Source organism: Athene noctua, chromosome 3 (assembly GCF_965140245.1).
Source record: "Athene noctua chromosome 3, bAthNoc1.hap1.1, whole genome shotgun sequence".
Classification (NCBI taxonomy): Eukaryota; Metazoa; Chordata; class Aves; order Strigiformes; family Strigidae; genus Athene; species Athene noctua.
Genome location: NC_134039.1, coordinates 8,131,469 through 8,149,839, shown reverse-complemented (window position 1 = coordinate 8,149,839; position 18,371 = coordinate 8,131,469). Strand labels below are relative to the sequence as shown.

At 47.2% G+C, this 18,371-nt stretch overlaps 1 protein-coding gene across 5 annotated transcripts; it reads right to left on the bottom strand.

Annotated features, from left to right (window-relative positions):
• Positions 1 to 1,800: 1,800 nt before the first annotated feature.
• Positions 1,801 to 16,234, bottom strand: MFAP5 (microfibril associated protein 5). 5 transcript variants are annotated; one of them, XR_012633375.1, is made up of 10 exons: positions 15,846 to 16,234; positions 15,387 to 15,449; positions 12,604 to 12,651; positions 11,506 to 11,541; positions 9,839 to 9,889; positions 9,052 to 9,087; positions 8,257 to 8,344; positions 7,749 to 7,822; positions 6,931 to 7,191; positions 1,801 to 2,900 (listed from the first exon to the last, which is right to left on the bottom strand). XR_012633375.1 is itself a non-coding variant. In XM_074901878.1 (9 exons), the coding sequence occupies exons 2-9, from the start codon at positions 15,445 to 15,447 to the stop codon at positions 7,073 to 7,075; spliced, it is 513 nt and encodes a 170-aa protein (XP_074757979.1). In that variant the 5' UTR covers positions 15,448 to 15,449; positions 15,846 to 16,234; the 3' UTR covers positions 4,648 to 7,072. The 5 variants fall into 5 exon arrangements, 4 of the variants coding, with proteins under 4 accessions (XP_074757979.1, XP_074757980.1, XP_074757981.1 ...); XM_074901878.1 differs by lacking the exon at positions 1,801 to 2,900 and having other exon boundaries at positions 4,648 to 7,191; XM_074901879.1 differs by lacking the exon at positions 1,801 to 2,900 and having other exon boundaries at positions 4,648 to 7,191; positions 9,839 to 9,874.
• Positions 16,235 to 18,371: the final 2,137 nt, after the last annotated feature.

The window sequence follows — 18,371 nt, the reverse complement described above, 5'->3', positions numbered from 1 at the left end:
TTCCAGGAAGATCCACTCCCTGATCTTGCTGGGCACAGAGGTGAGACTTGCTGTTCTGTAGTTACCTGCATCCTCTTTATTTCCATTTTTAAAAATGAGGGTTATATTTCCCCTTTTCCAGTCAGCAGCAACTTCACCAGACTGCCATGACTTCTCAAATATGATGGAGAGTGGCTTAGTCACTTCATCTGCCAGTTCCCTCAGGACCTGCAGATGCATCTCATCAGGTTGCACGGACTTGTGCACCTTCAGGTTCCTTACATGGTCTCTAACCCGATCTTCTCCTACAGTGGGCAGTTCTTCATTCTCCCAGTCCCCACCTTTGCCTTCTGCATCTTGAGCAGTGTGGCTGGAGTCCTTGCCCATGAAGACTGAGGCAAAAAAGTCACGGAGTACCTCAGCCTTCTTCATATCACGGGTGACCAAGTCTCCCCTTTCCTTCCAGAGAGGGTCCACATTTTCCCTAGTCTTCCTTTTATCACTGATGTACCTGTAGAAGCTTTTTTTGTTGCCCTTCACATCACTGGCCAGATTTAATTCTATCAGGGCTTTGGCCTTCCTAACTTGATCCCTGGCTACCTGGGCAGTTTCTCTGTATTCCTCCCAGGCTAACTGTCCTTGCTTCCACCCTCTGTAGGCTTCCATTTTATGTTTGAGCTTGTCCAGGAGCTCCTTGTTCATTCATGCAGCTTCCTGATGGTATTACCTGACTTCTTCTTTGTTGAGGTGAATCGCTTCTGAGCTTGGAGGAGGAGATCCTTGATCAACAGCTGTGTTGGGCCCCTCTTCCCTCCAGGGCCTTATCCCATGTTACTCCTCCAAGGAGATCCCTGAGGAGGTCGAGTCTGTTCTGAAGTTCAGGGTAGCGAGCTTGCTGTGTGCCTCCTTGCCGCCTTAAGGATCATGAACTCCCCCATTTCATGGTCGTGGCAGCCAAGGCTGTCCATGACCTTCACACTCCCCACCAGCCCCTCCTGGTTGGTGAGAACAAGGTCCAGCACAGCACCTCTCCTCACTGGCTCCTCTATCACTTGGACAAGGGAGTTATCAATGCACTCCAGGAACCTCCTGGATTGCTTATGCCCTGCTGTGTTGTCCCTCCAACAGATACCAGGGTGGTTGAAGCCCCCCATGAGGAGCAGGGCTTGTGAATGTGAGGCTGCTCCTGTAAGTCTATAGAGGGCCTCATCTGCTCCGTCTGCCTGGTTGGGTGGGCTGTAGCAGATCCCCACTATATCTTGTGTCCCTGCCCTCACTTTAATCCTGACCCATAAGCTCTCTGTCAGCTCCTCACCCATTCCCAGGCAGAGTTCCATGGACTCCAGCTGGTTGTTGAACCGCCCCTCCTTGTGTCCCCTGCCTGTCCTTCCTAAAGAGCCTGTACCCTTCCATTCCAACAGTCCAGTCATAGGAACCATCCCACCATGTCTCCGTGACACCAAAAAGATTGTAGCCCTGCAGGCATGCATGCATCTCTAGCCCCTCTTGTTTATTCCCCACACTACACGCAGTTGTGTAGAGGTATATTCTCCATCTTAAGTGTGGTGCAGCACTGGAACAGGTTGTGGATTCTCCATCCTTGTTGACTTTTTCAAAATACAGCTGGACAAGGCTCTGAGCAATCTGATTAGCTTTTAAATTAGATCTACTTGCTAACTTTCAACATAATTTTATCTATGAACTTAACTCGAAAGGTTTACTATCTCAATAAGGGCATTTATTTTAAAAAATGCACAGCTTCAGGTACATTTACTCATATCTAAGCAGCTGAGTTCTCACATTACTTATTATTTAGACACATTGAATTACATATGCTTATTTATTACATCTTTTTGTTAGTCTGCTTTGTGACAAGCTGTATTTGTATGGAAATTGTAATCTTAGTAAAATGCCCAAAACAGCATTCTGAAAGAGAATTTATTCATTAAATGAAGTTTTGCTCTGCTGATGACTTTCACCATTTCAGTTTTTCTATATACTTCAACATAGTAGCAACAAGTACATGCAACTTGCATTTCAACTGATACAATTTATATTATTGAAAACATTTTTATTCGAAAAAATCATTTACATTAATAGCAAAAGTAGACAAATTAATTCATGATGTTTCACACACCATTTTTTATTGTGGTTTTTTTTTTAACGGACTAAAATCCATTTGTCTATTTTGTGGGAGTTTATTCTAGCTTGATACATTACAGGGGCTAAGTATGGCAGGGAACAGAGAGAAACAGCGCCCTATGCTGAAGATCAGAGAGTTGGAGGTGAAAGGGAGACCCAGAAATGGAATTCAGATTTCCTGTGCCTCAGTCAAGGCGCTGTTCACAACTGGACAATGTCAGACCATGTGGTGTCAAGAGTAAATGTTATGGAATCATGCACCTTTAAAGTATTTTTAAAAACCACCCAAATAACATTAAAAACAAAACAAAACAAAACAAAACAAAAACTAAAATCCCTTTTGCTTTCAACCCAGCTATTCTTTATGTAACAGAGGTGCTCTTTTTGGATGGGTTGTAAGCACCTCTCCCCTCTGTGAAGGACAAAACCACACCCCAACCAACAGTACGCTCTGGAGGGATCCCTCCAAGCTGAGAGGCCTGATGACAACACATTTTGTTCATGCTGCAGGTTCCTATGGACAAGATCCAGGCAACATGGCACTTCCAGGTGACATGGCAGCTGCTTCCAACAGCCTCCGCGTACTTTCCTGAAGCACTCCTCTTCCTCCTCGCCTTGTTTCTGCAACCAGAGGCCACCACCTCAAGATATGCGGTTGCTGTTCCCACAGTTCACAAGTTGACCTGAGGTGCCATTCTCCCCTCCCTGCTCTGACTGGCATGTCCTTCCCTTCAGAAAATCCCAAGCTTGGTGGCTGAGGGAGCCACAGTGCGTGAGAACTGGAGGGCAAGAGAAAAGGAGAGTTGGTACGGGCCAAGCGCTGCCCCCAGCCCTACTTGGCAATGCCGTGTGTCACCTCATCGAGCATCCTTCCTGCCACCCCACTTCAGCCCCTGTCCTCCTCACTGGGTTTCCTGCTCTGAGATAAATATATGAACAGAGAAGAAAGAGATGAGGAAAATAGAGGCAGAAGACAAAGAGGAGAAGGAGGTGGGGAGGTGGAACAACCCTTGCTTTCCAGGTGCAGCAGAAAGCCCTCAGTGTCACCAGCTTCCTTTGCAGGGAGCTCCATCTCCGTATGTCCAGCAAAGTGAGGCACCACTTCAAACTGGGGACTTGAAACAGCAGCCATCAAACTGGTATCACTGATCAGTACTCAGGAGCCATGACAGCGCAAGATCCACCATTGTGTGGGAAGTGACTGCAGGCCATCTAACCCCCACTCCAGTTCAGAAGAATTTATGAAAATCAGCCACAAACTCTACATCATGCATGTAAAATGGGACTCTGGCAGCTTTCTTTGTGGTTAGTCCAACTTCATGAGAAACAGGCCTGGCTAGAGCTGCATTGAAAACCATTTCCCCAGCATACAAGAGAAGGTGACGTCCAGAGACCAGCACTGCAGCACCATGACAATTCAGGCTGGAATGGCAGGGGAGAGAAATCTGTGTATGGGATAAGGGCTAATGAAGATGGGGAAGCCTCTCTGAGGACTCCAGTACTGTAAGGAAAGGGAAGGATAAACCGAATTACAAAAAATCGATGGCATATATTGTGCTCTGCTCACACAGCCATGGAACGTGCCAATAGAGGGAAACTGCAAAGGCCAAGAGCTCATGAGTCAGAGCAGGGTCAGGCCTGTGGAGATGGGGGCAACATCTACAGTCACTCGGGCTGAAGCTGTTTTCATTATAACAGTCTGAGACAGGGACACCGCAGCATTAGCCAGGAAGGAGCACTGACTCTAGGGAATAGTGTTGTGCAATAACCTGCATTGTGTGGTTTAGTCCTGAAGAACTATGGGACACTGTCAGAGGCAGTTTAATGGGTAATTTGGGCCACAGCCACTTTTGTTCTAGAAATACCATCTAAACGCAGACTTGACTGCTTGCACATGAAGACACTGCCTAGAGTCACCCACGGTCCGAGTGCTCCATCTTTTTGACCAAAATATCATGTAGTCAGTACCTAATGAATCTATGCAAAAGCCAGAAATGCAATAAAAGAGAATTTTCTTAATCCTTTTGACCTAGATGTGTAATTTTTAATGTAGTCTTTCAGTTATTCCCATTACTGAGTTAAATGGCTCTAGCGAACAAATTCTTCTTTGCTTATGAGACGATTTATCACAGCTCTTCTCTTATTTCAGCCATCTTACCATTTTACTTGGAGATGGCAATTCTCCACCAGTAAGTCATGGCACATGCACAGTGAAAAGATGTGTTGTCAGCACAAATCTCATGGGCTGGGAGGAGTTATCCCCCTGCTCAGCAGCTACCAACAGTCAGGAAAATCTAGTACAGCTATCCATGAAAAAAAAATGGTGAAGATAATTTTCTGTATCTCCAGAAAAAATAATGACATCCCAGGAAGACCTGTGATGTACGAGTGAAGGAAGGGTGGTAGCAGAGGACTGGGTTAGCAGGGAGTAAAGAGGTCCAAATGACAGATCTGGGCTGGAGTCAAGTCTGCCCACAAATCTGCAGGAAATACAGATAGAGACAAATAAACCCAAACACATGAGAATTGGCAACAATAACAGGAAATAAATTTTCTTTTAATATTTTTGTGTGCATTATATGGACTCTAGCATTAAAACAGTGTTCTCCTGGGGAGGAGCACCTCTTCCTGTCCCTGCTGAAAGCAAGCAACAGAAAGGCTTCTAACCATTCCCCAAACTGTATGAATGTTAAAATTCTATATACTGTACAGTATCTATGTTATACAGTTATATATCTATATCTATATCAGCTTACATTCAACTCTAAATATAGAGTGGAGACTTGGCCTAGCCCAATTTCCAAGAGCTCCCTCTCACATCTCATCTCCATCATACCTTCCTCCACACAGGCAAATTCCACAGGCACCCCAGCACTGAAGTCAGTGGCTGCCAGTGGCTTGTCTTTGAGATCAAGCTCTCAGTGCTCTCCTCTCTACAGGAACGTGCACACTCTCAGTACAGAGAAATTCCTCCTCCATCCCTAGTCTCACGAGCCTCGAGCACTCAAGAGGAGCATGGTTCTCTGTGTAGGAGGGCAATGCCCCTATGTATAGGATGAAATTCCAGTCACTGCATAACTTGGAATTATTTCTCTTGTATACTGGATTAATATAGAGAGATTTAGCCCATATATGGCAAATTTTGACCTTATATGGAACAAACCTGTGTGTGCACAGGGTGTCTTCCCCTACACAGAAGATGTAACCAGCATTTTGCTGCATACAGCAGAAATTTGAGTCCCAGGGAGAGGCTCTTACCTTAATTGTTTTTGCTCTTTTTTCCAGAGCTATCTGCCTCTGTGCAGCAAACTGTTCCTTGTATTGTGTGAGCCTGGCTCTGTGCAGCAGAGCAGTGCTCCTGCAAGGCCAAATGGCACTCAGTTCAGCAGCAGAGTATATTATGTGACAGGGTGAATGCCTGCTCTATCAATCTGGCTTTCTGTTAGTTGGGAACAACACTTAGGGATCCTAGTGACAGGGTCTTGCTGATCTGCTGCTGCAATATGCTAAGCAGCTCAGCTCTGGTACCCCACAGAATCATGCCACTAAGGATCACACAGAGCGATTAATATACTTCAGACAGCTCTTCCCCACTTACCCTACCCAGTCTCATAGTGAAAACTGCCCATATATCTGGAAATGTTCTCCATACATCTGGAAAACAAAGTTCTCAAGCTGACCACAGACATGCAGTGCTACCGGAGATCTTTTTCCCAGGTTGGCCTGCCTATGTAAGTGCTTACACCTGCAGATACCTTTACCTCCCCACCAGCACCTGGCTCTGTGCAGGTCAGCACAGCCAGAGAACCTGCAGGAAAACCCAGGGATCCCAGATAATGATTTTTCTCGCAGATTCCATTCCAATTTGTGACTCTCTTCTGCTTTGTGGAGGATCTCCCAGGTCAGGAAGTAGGAACTCAAGTGGAGATATCGAAAGCAGGCTCAGCGACTGGCGAGTGTGGAGGTAGCCAGACCAAGACTAGTCACCAGGACAAGCTAATTCATTGCAAGTTCCCAGTACTGCGAGGACATGAAGGTTTTTCGCAGGCTCTCTTAGGCTTAGGAGCGGGGGCAGCCATACTTACTGCTCCCTGGAACTTGCCTGGAATGGGCATCAAGAGATTTCTTCAATGGGAAGGGAGGGACAGAAAGGGGGAGAGGAGAGGAGGGAGAGGAAAAGGCAGCACTCTGTTCCAGCATAATCTTATTGAGAAAAATATAATGCCATACTAAATCCAGAATTCTTCCTTTCGGTAGCAGTTGTGTGAGAGGGAGGCAATGGGCTTGAGACAAAGAACTTCCCAGAGGTAGTTATAAATGATCTGCTGCCATACAGGGACAGTGAGGTTTGCTTAGGGTTGAGGACAGCTTGTCTCTCAGTTGTCACTTCTCTGAGGCCAGCAGACACAGGAGGAGGCTGTGCTATGACACAGCAAACTCAGTGGCTCAGGAGGACTGGAGAGGCTCAGGCTGACAAACCATATCTGAACTCAAAGTGATGCCATGCAAGAAACTACGCCAGGAGTCCTAGGGCATAAAAAGGTTTGCACTCCTCCACATGCGATGCAGTTTAGGGCACCTGTACCATTGGAGAGGACTGTGTCCTGTCCCCATGTCTGTCCCTCTGCAGGGGCAAAGCAAGAGCAGATGCAGCACATTTATAAGGACCTCTGGGAAATGAGCAGTTCATGGCCTGCCAGAGTTTGAGAAAAAAGAGGGGAGCATCACACATCCTCAGCAACAGATTCAGAAGATGACAACAGCCACCATGACAGACTAGCAGAGAGAGGACTCTGTGTAGTGCAGCACCTGAAGAAGAGGATGTGGAGGAAGGCAGAGAAACAATGAAATGATGGGGAAATCACAAACAAGGGGGACTTGTCTTGGGTTGTAGGTAGTGGATGATGATTTCTCTTCTCTCCCTTCCTTTTCCTCTCCTACTGTTGCTAGCTCACAGAGCATCAGGCCTGCGCTGCTGCTCCAGGAGTTGTCTGCAAGGGAGATGCAGGGGTTGCCCAGATCGGCGGAGACGTCGAGAAGGAAGGCCAGCCAGCTGGCGACAGATCTCATCTGAAGACACAGCAGACACACACAGGATGACAGATAATCAAAGTTTCCTTCAAATTCTTCGCCACCAGAGGTACACCCTTCACTGCATCTACAGAAACTGTTGCAACTGCTGAATCCTCATATACATGAGGAAAGTGAACAAGTCCTTAGGCTTTCATTAACTCCCTTCTGGCTTTATTCATGTACAGTACATATTAAAATCGCTTGTATTTTGCTGCAACAAAGACTGCATAAAAAATCTAGACTGGATCCTGTTTCTATTCATGAATAGAAATATTGAGAGTTACTCTTTAACCTCAAAGGAATGCAATTTTGAGTAAGGGTGTGTCTGGGGCTAGTGGCACATCATCAAGACTGGGAAAGGCCGAGCTCTCATACTTTTTGGTAGTATGACATCTACTTCCCAGTGCTTTTCACAGTATGTGTATGGGGGCATTAGAGCTCCCCCGAAGTCCAGGGAAACTACTACATATGGATGGGGATTGGATAGTTAGTTAGCTTGGAGTCTATCAGATGGCTGCAGCTATTCTTCTAGGCTAGCTTGTGCTATCACTCACCTTGCATGACCTCATTCTCCTTGCAGACAATGCGAGAGCACACCTCTTTGTTTATTATGTACATGCGACGCACACTGAGGGATCACCAGGAGCATGCCAAGGACAGCAGTGAAAGGCACAAGAACCCAAAGAAACAAAAAAGAGATACAAGCAATAAACGTGTATATTCACTGATGAGGAGGCAAATCCTAAATTTTTAGGATTAGTTAGTGTAGAATAAGGCTGCTATCAGTAGGAAAGTAATCTCTGACAAGACTTCATGAACTGGCCAAATACCTTTAATACAGATTACAATATAGAGCACATTACAGCTTCTTAGTGCTGCACAGATAATAGTTATTGTGCTGTTGTAATTAATCACTCTAAAAGGACACTCTAAGGATAGGACTCATCTCACCAACTGGTTCCCCGAGGAAACCTCTCGTCTCCAAAGGAAACAACTGCTGAACTGGACATGCTGTTTCTGTGGAGTTTTTAGGGCTTTTTTAAGCGACTGCTCGTTTCTTACCTTGTAACACAGAGGTAGCTGATACACTGCTTTACTGGTTTGTGAACAGAGTACAGGCGTGTGCAAGGGAACTTTTCTTCACGACAATCTGGGAACACACACACAGACAGACATAGGTGCAATCCAGCATCATCGGCAGGTGCACTCATTCTGGCACTAGGTACTGTCCTCCAGGCTTCTAGGGAAGTCCCCTAGCCTCTACTTTCCACTCTCTTGTGAGAGATGGGGATGGTTGAGAGAAGAGGAATATAAGGCAGACATTTCTGACCCCCTTGCCTCATAAAACAAAAGTAAGGGAAAGTTGAGTGAAATGCAGAACAATCCCACTGGGAATCCTCAATACAGAAGGTACATGCTGTAGAGGGGACAGACACAAATAAACAAAATGTAGATTATAGCTGCATGTTTAAGACATGTTGCTAATAGATCTGCAATCTCACACTTCAGAATACAAATCTAGTTCCTTTCTTTTCTGGACAATCAAACCCGTAGCTATGATGGGTTTTCTTGCATTTTCTTCCAAAACGCTAGGTCTTGGCCACTAACAATGACAGAATATTGGCTCAGTGTATCTGGTCTGGTGATCTGCCAGTTCCTCCCCTGCCAGGCATGCCACCCAGGGGAAGACTTCAACTTATACTACCATCATTCTCTACTACTTCTAACTCAAGGAACAGGGTGAAGGGAATTTTCCAGTAGACAAAGTTCAGTGCTCAGCCAGCACTTGCCTGGAGAGGTAACAGGGTTGGTGAAAGTGGGTCTGGGAGCAGGTTCAGGCAGCAAACTTAAACATACCTGATGAAGCCGTTGTAGTTTCGCTGTCAGACTGAACTGGAAGACAGAGGGTAGCAAAGTTAGTGTGATTTAACATGATTCCCTCCTAGACATCAGCTTACACAAACCAAATAACTGGAAAGTCTTTCAAGAGCCTGCCATTGTAACTTCTAATGTGGAAAAAGATTTCTTTGTTACAGATATGATACCATAAGAGAAAGTAAAAATCCAAAATTAATCTAGTGCCAGATAGCCAGCCCAAAATGCTAAAAATCTGTCTGAGCTTTACCATAAAGCATCACTACTACTGTTCAAAATTACAATGTAAGGACATCTTGATTTATAATTCAAAAGGTTCAGTAAATTTAGTTAGTCACTGTAATTGCTGTCCATCTAGGCAAGAAGCAAAGAGGCCTGTGAGTGCCTTTTACTAAGGAACAGTGACTTCGTCAAGAAACAGCATCCCCAGAGTGCCGATTCATTAATGTCCATGGCAAGGGGTCAAAAGGAGGTTGGTTTGTTGTTCCGTCTAATAAATCAACCCATCTGTACCACAGTTAACCAGTACATTTTATTATTTACCCAGTGACAAACTGGAAAGGAACTTGGAGGACTGACTACCAAACACAGTTTTCATCATCAGTTATAGAGGACTTCTGTTCACATGCCATAGACAGAAGGAGTCTTCTGGGTGTCGGAGCTGCAGGGGGGCGGACAGGGAAGGCAGGATTCTGGGTGTGCAAAGGACTGGGCAAGCAAAGAGAAGGGGGGTCCATAACATTTGCCTGTGAACTGAGAGTAAACTCACCAGGACTAAGAAGAACAGGTGGCGTGACAGCTGCAGCTGGAAAAAGATGTTCTGAAAAATCTTAATTTGAGCTTTCAGCCTCTCTCCCCCTCCCACAGTTCTGCCCATGGCTCACCATGGGCACCTGACCCGTACCCATCCAGCATCTGGCTCACAGACAGTGCTGATCATGATGTTGTCAGAGTAACTGCAAGCTTTCCCTGCAAATATGCTGGGTGTCCTAGAGCTGATGGGATGCTGTAGAGCAGAGATGGGTCCCATGGCACGTCCTTTGTGAAGAGTTTCTTCTTGATCCCTCAGCAAGAAGCACTTTGAAGCCAAAGTCTGATGCAAAAGCTTCACATTAAGTCTTTTCAGGTTTAGATGTAGGTTAGCCACTGCCAGTTTGGTCTGGGCACCAAGTCTTATCTACCCTCCCGCCGACTGTCAGGTCTCACACACTGAACACAAGACTGACACAGGTTGCCCTCACCTCCCATCCCCACCAGGAAGATCATGCCCCTTGCGTATACAATATTGTGCATCCACTTTTCTCCTTCGGTGTTGTCCCATGACAGCTGGTCAGCTTGACCACAATACTCTAGCCAGCTGTTAGTCACAGGGCAGAGGAGAGACCACAGAACTGCTGCCCTGGAGAACAGGGCTCAGATGAGCTCTCCTACACACAGAGCACAATTCACAGCAACAGCCAAGCGATGCTGCCACTCCTTTGGCTTTTGAACCATATCACTGACCAGATGTTTTCTCCCTCTCCCTGTCCTGCCTGGTCCCCCCACCTCAGAGTGATGTGTTTGAGACACTGCCCCCCAGCAGAAAGAGAAACCATCACCAAGGCCAGTGGTGCTGGATTCAAAACAGGACTCTCATGGAAAAAGTGGGGAGGCTCCTTCTTGAGCCTCTGTCCCTCTCCTCCATTCCCCGTTATGAGTCCGGCAGGATTTACCTGTCTTGTAAATGCCTACACTCCCTTCAGCTCTGTGTCCCCCGCCTGGGGCTATCACCATAGCAAGGCTTGGCTCTCTAAGGAGGAACACTGCATGATACAAGTGCTCATCTTCAAGTGTCTTCCACCTACCCTATTTTTCACATACATTTTGCTGCCCCCCAGTGACATAGCTGCAAGCACGGCAGGGAAAACAGAATTAAAGCAACAGTATTTCCACCTCCCCATCCCACCACCGCTCAGAGTTTGCTTTACTACCATCTTTCAGGTTTTTTGCCACCTCTGTCTCCTGAGCGCTCAAGCATGGCCGCTAGCTGACAGCAGACATGGACACGACCTATATCCCAGTGCTCCCCAGTGAACTAGTGAGTCTGACCAATTTCCCTCCCTTGTCATTTAGTCTCTTCCTTCCCACAACCTCCTCTGCAAGCCCAGGCTGCGTGAGCTTTGGATTTCATGGCTTCCTACAGGGCAAACAGCTTCAGAGAGCCCTGGTACACTCGGTGAGATTGGCAATTCCATGCACAACAGGTCATTAAGCCACCCCAAATTCATCTCCCAGACAACTCCTAGACAGCCATGAACACTGGAAGAGCACTGCTGTATGTCAACAGCGAGGAAGAAGAGTTTCTGAGCACAGTGGGTAATTTCTGGGGCTATGTAGGCAGGGGTAAAGGTGAAAAGGGGAAAAGAAGCCTGAAGTTGCCAAGAGACAGGAGCTTACCGGAGGTGCTGATAAGAGAGTCGGTGCTAAGTTCACCTGGAAAAGAGAGAATGTCCTTGAGAGAGCTTGTCTTTACTGTGTGGTCCGTTACATAACTAGCCAGAGCTAGCTGGAGTTACCTTGGCTGCCATGGTAAGCTCCTGAGACAGTAGGATCCAATCCAGTAAATACATGAATAAACACAGTACCCCCATCCCATCCATCCCCATCCCCATCCCCCTTTTCAGTTCTTAGTGCATGTGTTGCATCAACCCTTACTGAACTCTGGATTCATACTCTGACTTCTCAGATATGGTCACTGTGGGCATCTTGATGGGAAAGACAGACACCTGAAATGAAGGCAGTGATGGCTCCCACAGCAGTAGGACAGACAGCTGAGGCACCCACTGCAGAGGAGGGAGGCAGTTCCAGAACTGAGCCTTGACTGCAGAAATTCATCAGCGGATTAATTTCTTTGAAAGGCAGCTAATGGCAAAACTGGAGTAGGTGTGATGGAGGGTTAAAGTGTGAAGAAAAGGGAAGCTGGGTGGACAAATTTTGGACTGGTTTCTAAATAGTATTCTGGGAAGCCCCAGGTATCGCACATGACAGGATCATAGCTGGGAGATGCCTGATGGCTTAGCCAGGGGCTTCAGTTTGAAGAACAGGCAGGGGCAGGCCCTTATGGTTTTTCTGGGTGCTGAAGAATGATGCAAACATACATTCATTTCATCTTATCATGTCACAGAAATGGAAAAAGGCCCAGAAAGATAAAGCAATATCCTTTCTCAGTGGCCTCAATGCTAAAGCACTATGCCATTTGTGCAACCTTTTTCTTGGGATTTTCCTCAGCAGCAGTAGAGTTCCTCTCATGGATCTCCCACTCCTTTGACTGTGAACATAACTTCAGGCCTTCAGCTAAGCGTTCGGGATCCCAATACTAGTGAATTATTTGTAAAGAACACACAACACTTAGCAGGTTATCTTGGAGGGCTTGTTTAATCTTCACTGAAAGGCAAGGAAGTAAAGAACAGCATTTGCAGTTAAGCAGGCTGTAACTACACAGGACAACTGGGTCATATGAGCAGTCTTTGGCAGTAACATGTCTGTAATACTTACCAGTTGCGCTTTCCACTTCTTGTCCATTGACCACCCATGGAAACCAGTCTGCAAGAGAAAGAAGAGAGGGGAGTGAAGAAAGGACAGAGAGAGGGATTTCTATGGTCTCTAGGCTTTGTGAAATGTTTATGAGATGCATATCTGTCCAGGAGACACCACTGCCCCCTGCTGAAAGAAGAAATGCTCTCCGCTCTGCCTCAGCCTCCACCGCTGGCTGGGCTTGTTCTAAAGACTTGTGCATACAGAGGGTCCTGATCCTATCCTTGCTGCTCCCACCAGGTTCAAAGGCTAGGCACAGCGACAAGACAGTCAGTACCTCCAGGTTCACCACTGGACTTTGCATTTCTTAAACCCCATCTGACACATTTCGAAAACAAATTGCACGTTGCCTCCCTGCTCTGGAGGCTGGTCAAAACCCCTATGTCCATTTTATAAAAGAAGAAACTGAGTCATGGAAATTATTTGCTTGGGGTCACAGATCAAGTAATTGGCACAGTAGGAAACAGACTGTAGGTCTTGTAGCTCCTTAGGCAAATAGTTATCTGGTCCATCACCCTGCCCAGGTCTAGAGCACAGAGCAGATCGTTCTGCACTGGAGGGGGAGAACGATGAAGGCTTGCCTGTACCTGCTGTGTGGAAGAGGAGAAATTGAAACTGAGCTAGACTGTTCATTTGTCCAAATATAAAGGGTGAGAGAGCTGCTTCCTACAGCAGCCAGGAATATGAAAATATTTCCTGCTAGCCACAGAGGAGGGAAATGTCTGCATAACTGGGGTGGGATGAAGGAAGAAGTTGGCAGGAAAAACACAGTGATCTGGGGCACTGCGGGGATGTGTGTCAGACCAGCCCAAAAACCAGTACACCCTGCTACATCTCATGAACTCAGCTTTTAGCTTTCTGTTAACGGGAGCACTGCACGGGTAAAAACTACCAGGTCTGGAGCTTCTTAGTTTTTCCTCATTCCAAGAGCAGTGCTTGCAGGCAGCATAGAGACTCTTGGGATGCCTATATAACCCTGCTCCGCAGCATTACAGCAGGCACTGGACCCTGCTATTCCCTTCCCCACCCAGCTGCCAGCAAGGGCTCAGCGACTGGTGCCTGACCCAGGAAGAGCCAGACATGTATAACTTAAGTGCACAATGTAGTGCAGCCCAAAACTTCCCCTGTTCTGGCTAATCTCTTAAAAGTAACAAGCAGAGGAGAAAAAAATATATCAAACACTTTGTAAATTATATCAAACACTCTGTCATTTGTTTCTGATACAAAAGGAAGGACACAAATTCTTGAAACTATTGCAGGGGCCAGCAGTGCCAGATTTGAAACAAGAGTCATATGGAAAAAGGAGGGAGGCTCCCCTCCTTTCTTCTAACATTGAAAAATCAGCTCTTAGTAGCTTTTGTTTTTCCCCTTCCCTAGGAGATAACTAGAAAACTGGTCCAATTCTAAAGCAACAGGACACAAGTGAAGTGAAACCTCGGTCTATGAGGAGACAAAAGAGGTGACTTTCTTATCAGAATTTCAATCACTTCAATTTATATTTGCTATGGTACCCAATTCATATGCTTTATCAATAGACTTTATTGTCCAAGTCGCAATAAATTCATCCTTGAGGTCTGAGAAAACTGCAACCCTAATTCACCGAATCTGTAGCTCACCCAAAACCAGAGACAATGAGAGACCAGCTAGCAATTGCTGTTGTTTTCCATGTTAAAACAACAAAATAAATCAGAAATGCTAAAACAAAATACTCAAAAATAAGAAATCATCTTTTCAGGCCTCTTCCATGCATGATAAAAACTACTGCCTTTTTTTTCCTCCTCTAACTTTATAGGCCACCTACAAGCTCATCTCTTGGCTGCCTCACCTTGCTGCTTTACAGTCACATACATGACAACCACTACTGTGCACCTTTACAGGAAAAAGTGCTATTGGGAGCAGAATCAGGTTTCAGCATGAGGGGAGGACCGAGGAGAGTAGATTGGAATAACCTGACTTGAATGTGATAGGTGCAGTTGTTTGTCTACTACATACAGTCCTTCCTGGGTGAAGCTTTTTCCATTCACTGGAATTAATCTTCTTTTGCTGTCCGTCCTGAGTCTTCTGACTATAATGTCTGATGCCGCCCTTGTTTTGGGCTTTTTGTGGGTTTTTTTTAACAAATTTCATCCCACCTGAATTTTTGCCAAAGTAACTCCAAGCAAACAAAGACGTGATGCCACAAAACAGAATGACAGGAACAAAAGCAGACAGTGGTTTCAACTACGGAGGTTAGGTTTCTCAGAAGAGCTATACAAAAATCTACAAAACCTCCCAGCAGCTGAGTGGCCTGGAATGGGGCCATTCCAGCAGGAACTGCTAGTGACAGCAAATGTTTCACAACTGTAACAGACAAGTTTTGTGGAGCACTGGGAAATGCTCTGCAGATCATGCAAACACAGGTGGTACAGCAGTCTACAGCAAGCACAAAGCACTGCTAACCCTCCTTCTCAACGCGACCTGGCTGTTTTCCTTATCCACACATCCCTCCAGTGGAGACTGTGGACCTGTGTCTTTTGTGACTTACAGTACTTAACGGAGAGTGGATACATATGGGAACCAGTCCCCAGTTCCTAAATCCTTCCTTACAACCCCACATCCACCTTGCCTTTCCTGTTCGGTCCTCCCCCCTTCACTGCTCATCTCCATCTCTGTCTTTCTCCGTAAGTCATGGCACTCTAGCCTGTGCAGGAAACTCCACGGGGCCAGGGTGGAGAAGAAATCCTCCCCCTGGCATAAGCACTCACCAGCTGGGGACAAGGAGAGGGCTAAGAAACACAACAGTATACAGGCTCCAGAGGTCTTCATCCCTGTGGAGTGGAGGACAGAGGAGTCAGAAGCAAGCTATGGCAGGAACAGGGATACTCTCCCCTACAGCACAGAAAATCTTCACTTGCTGCCTCTGTTTCCCTCTCAAGACCATTTGGTCTTCCTAGAGTCCCTCCCACCTGTCTCCTAATCTGGCCAGTTTTCCAGGTGTTTCCGAAACATTTTGGACTGAACATACAACTCCATCTGCTTTCTTTCTCTTTCTACCTCCTTTCTCCGGTCTCCATCTCTTTTCTCATCCAGGTGGCCAAGCACTCCTACACACACACCCCCAGCATGCAAAGAAAAGTTTCTCCTTGTTATCTCCCTCCACTCTCTTCTACTTCTAAATTGTCTTGAGGAGCACTGAGAGAATAGATAGGGTCCCCATCACTTACTGCAGCCCTTGGTCTCCGCTCCCTTCAGCAGCAGACGCTTTGTCTTTCCCCTTCAGCGGTCCCCCCCACTTTGGCTATTGGGTAAATTACATGCAGCCACACCCAGAACACGTTCTACTTTTGGTTGTCTTCAAAATACGATTTTTTGGGAAAAAAAAAAAAAAAGAAAAAAAGAAAAAAAGGGAGAAGCCAGCGAGATGGCAGGACGTGGTGTCATCATGCATCTGGAATGAGGGGGGGAGAGAGGCGCAAGGAGCCCACACCCTCATTCCAGAGTTTATTATCCTCCGAAGGGAGCCCGCTCCTCCCATTCCCTCAGGACGGCCCAGCACCAGGGACGGCCCAGCACCAGGGAAGGATTCTTGCCGTCTCCATTACACATCCTCTCGTTCAGGCAGTCCCTCTCCTCCCGAGGCCGCTACATCTTGCCGTGTTTCTCCACCCAGCTGCTGCCTCTTCCCCCCCCCCGCCCCACACCCAGTCTCTTGCTCATCTTTCTTTACTGTTTCCCTGTCTCGCACACGGACACCGCAGGGCCCCCGCACCCCTATTTTTGGCCTAAACGACGTGTTCAGCTTTTGCCACAGTGCTGCGAGGGGCTCCCCCCCCGGTGCCCTCCCCGGGGCTGCCACGCTCCGGCAAGTGATGCCCCTCCGGCCGCACCGCGGGGACGGGCAGCGGCTGGGGGGGGCGGATGGCGGGCTGGCAGGCAGCCAATCGGCTGGCAGAAACTGTGATGACATCACTCTGGGGCGGGGGGGGAGGATGGGGAGGGGGGGTCACCCCAGGACCAGGCTTGTGTGCGGGGGGGGGGGTGTGGGGGGACGGGGAACCGGCACCGGGGCACGGGGGTCAGTTCTGCAACGCCGTTGTGGCCAGTCTGAGAAAGGTGGGGAACAGGGAAAACGTGTACAAAAAAAAGAAAGGGCGTTTTGTAAAAAAAAAAAAAAAAAAAAAAGTAAAAAAAAAAGGGTTAAAAAAGTTAAAAAAATATTAAAAGTAAAAAAGACAATAAAAAAGTAGGAAATTAAGCTGAGAAAGGAAGAGGAAGGATGAGATCTGACCCTGACTGCCATCCTTCAGGCTCTCTTGTGCCTCCAAACACTCTGCGTTTTATGAGGGAGGGAGGGACAAGCCCATAAGCCCCCTGGAAAGCCGCTCTCCCCTAATCACCCCCCCCCCCCAGCCCCGGGATCCCCCATCTCCAGTTGCTTTCTCTGAGACTTCTTTTCCCGTTGCTGCTTCTGGAGTTATTCCGCGGGGTTTGAAGAGGCACAATGTATGAGCTCTAAGGCACCATCTCAGTCCTGAAGCCAAGGAGAAAGCTGGGAATTGACCTGAGCTCCCTCCATTCTACAGAAAAGCAGAAACTCTGTAGGGGAAAGCTGTGAACTCTAAGGCTTATCCTGGTAGCTCGGTAACCCTCGTTGGTTCTCAACAAACTGCACACTAGGAATAAAGTCTTACAGTGCCTCGTACACAGTTACTAAGGAAATCCTTGCTATGTCGGTGCTGCCACAAGAGACCCAGAAGAGTGCTGCCCACAGGTGACATAACCAAAGCCACCACTTCTTACTTAGTAGTGGCTGAGCATCAGTTGTGGCAGCGCTCAAGAGATAACGGAATGACCGCTGCTTCTTATTTCTGGTTTTCCTAAGACTCGTGTTGGGTGGGAAGCACCAGTGGTGGGCATACCAGCAGAGGGGTGGAGGGGATGGGGAGAGCTCACCAGGGCAGCCCTCTGGACCCAAGCACCATCACCGTTTCACTGGAGCCAGACGCCACCATTCCCACTTTCAGGGACTGGCTTATACTCAGTCCACTGGAGATGCTCAAAAAAGTGATCAAACAGCCAAAAGAAAGTGATGGCAATTATAACTGCACCCTGGTTTGAGGAATCCTCTCAGATCCTCAGCTTTTTCTGGAAGTCCACGTAGCACGTGTTTGGGTTACACCTTTCCACACATCTTGGTCTGATTTCTGGTTTCCTCTGTGCCCCTGTGCTGTCATTCAAGCCTCTGTTACTGCTTAACTGGATAACTAAAATATCATGAAGACCTTGCGCGTTCTGAACATGTTTATTTGGAAACTTTCAATGATGCTGAATGTTTTTGGTCTAGTAATGTGCTGATGTACCACAATCACCCACAGAGCACAGCATTCACCTCTAGTCCTGGATGAGGCTTCTTCTGATTGCTTTTGAGCTTTAAATCCTTTTTTTCAAACTGGAAGGCAGGCTGTGTCCTCCCTCAGCTGCTCAGTGCGGGCAGACCACTTGTGCTAGCCGCACCCTCCATTCGGAGAGCTTGGTGCGGATCGGGGGGCGGGATGCTCCTGGAGATGAACTTGCTGACTGGGAAGCGGTTTGGTGTTTTATACACCAGACAAACCGCAGCGAAATAACTGGAGGTAGGTGTCCTGCTGCTCTTGCTCGCTGCGGACACCGGAGGGAGCTGCAGCCCACCGGCATGCGAAGCCCCGTTTTTCCTTTTGCAGTCCAAGCACATTCCTCGAGAGATCTGACTC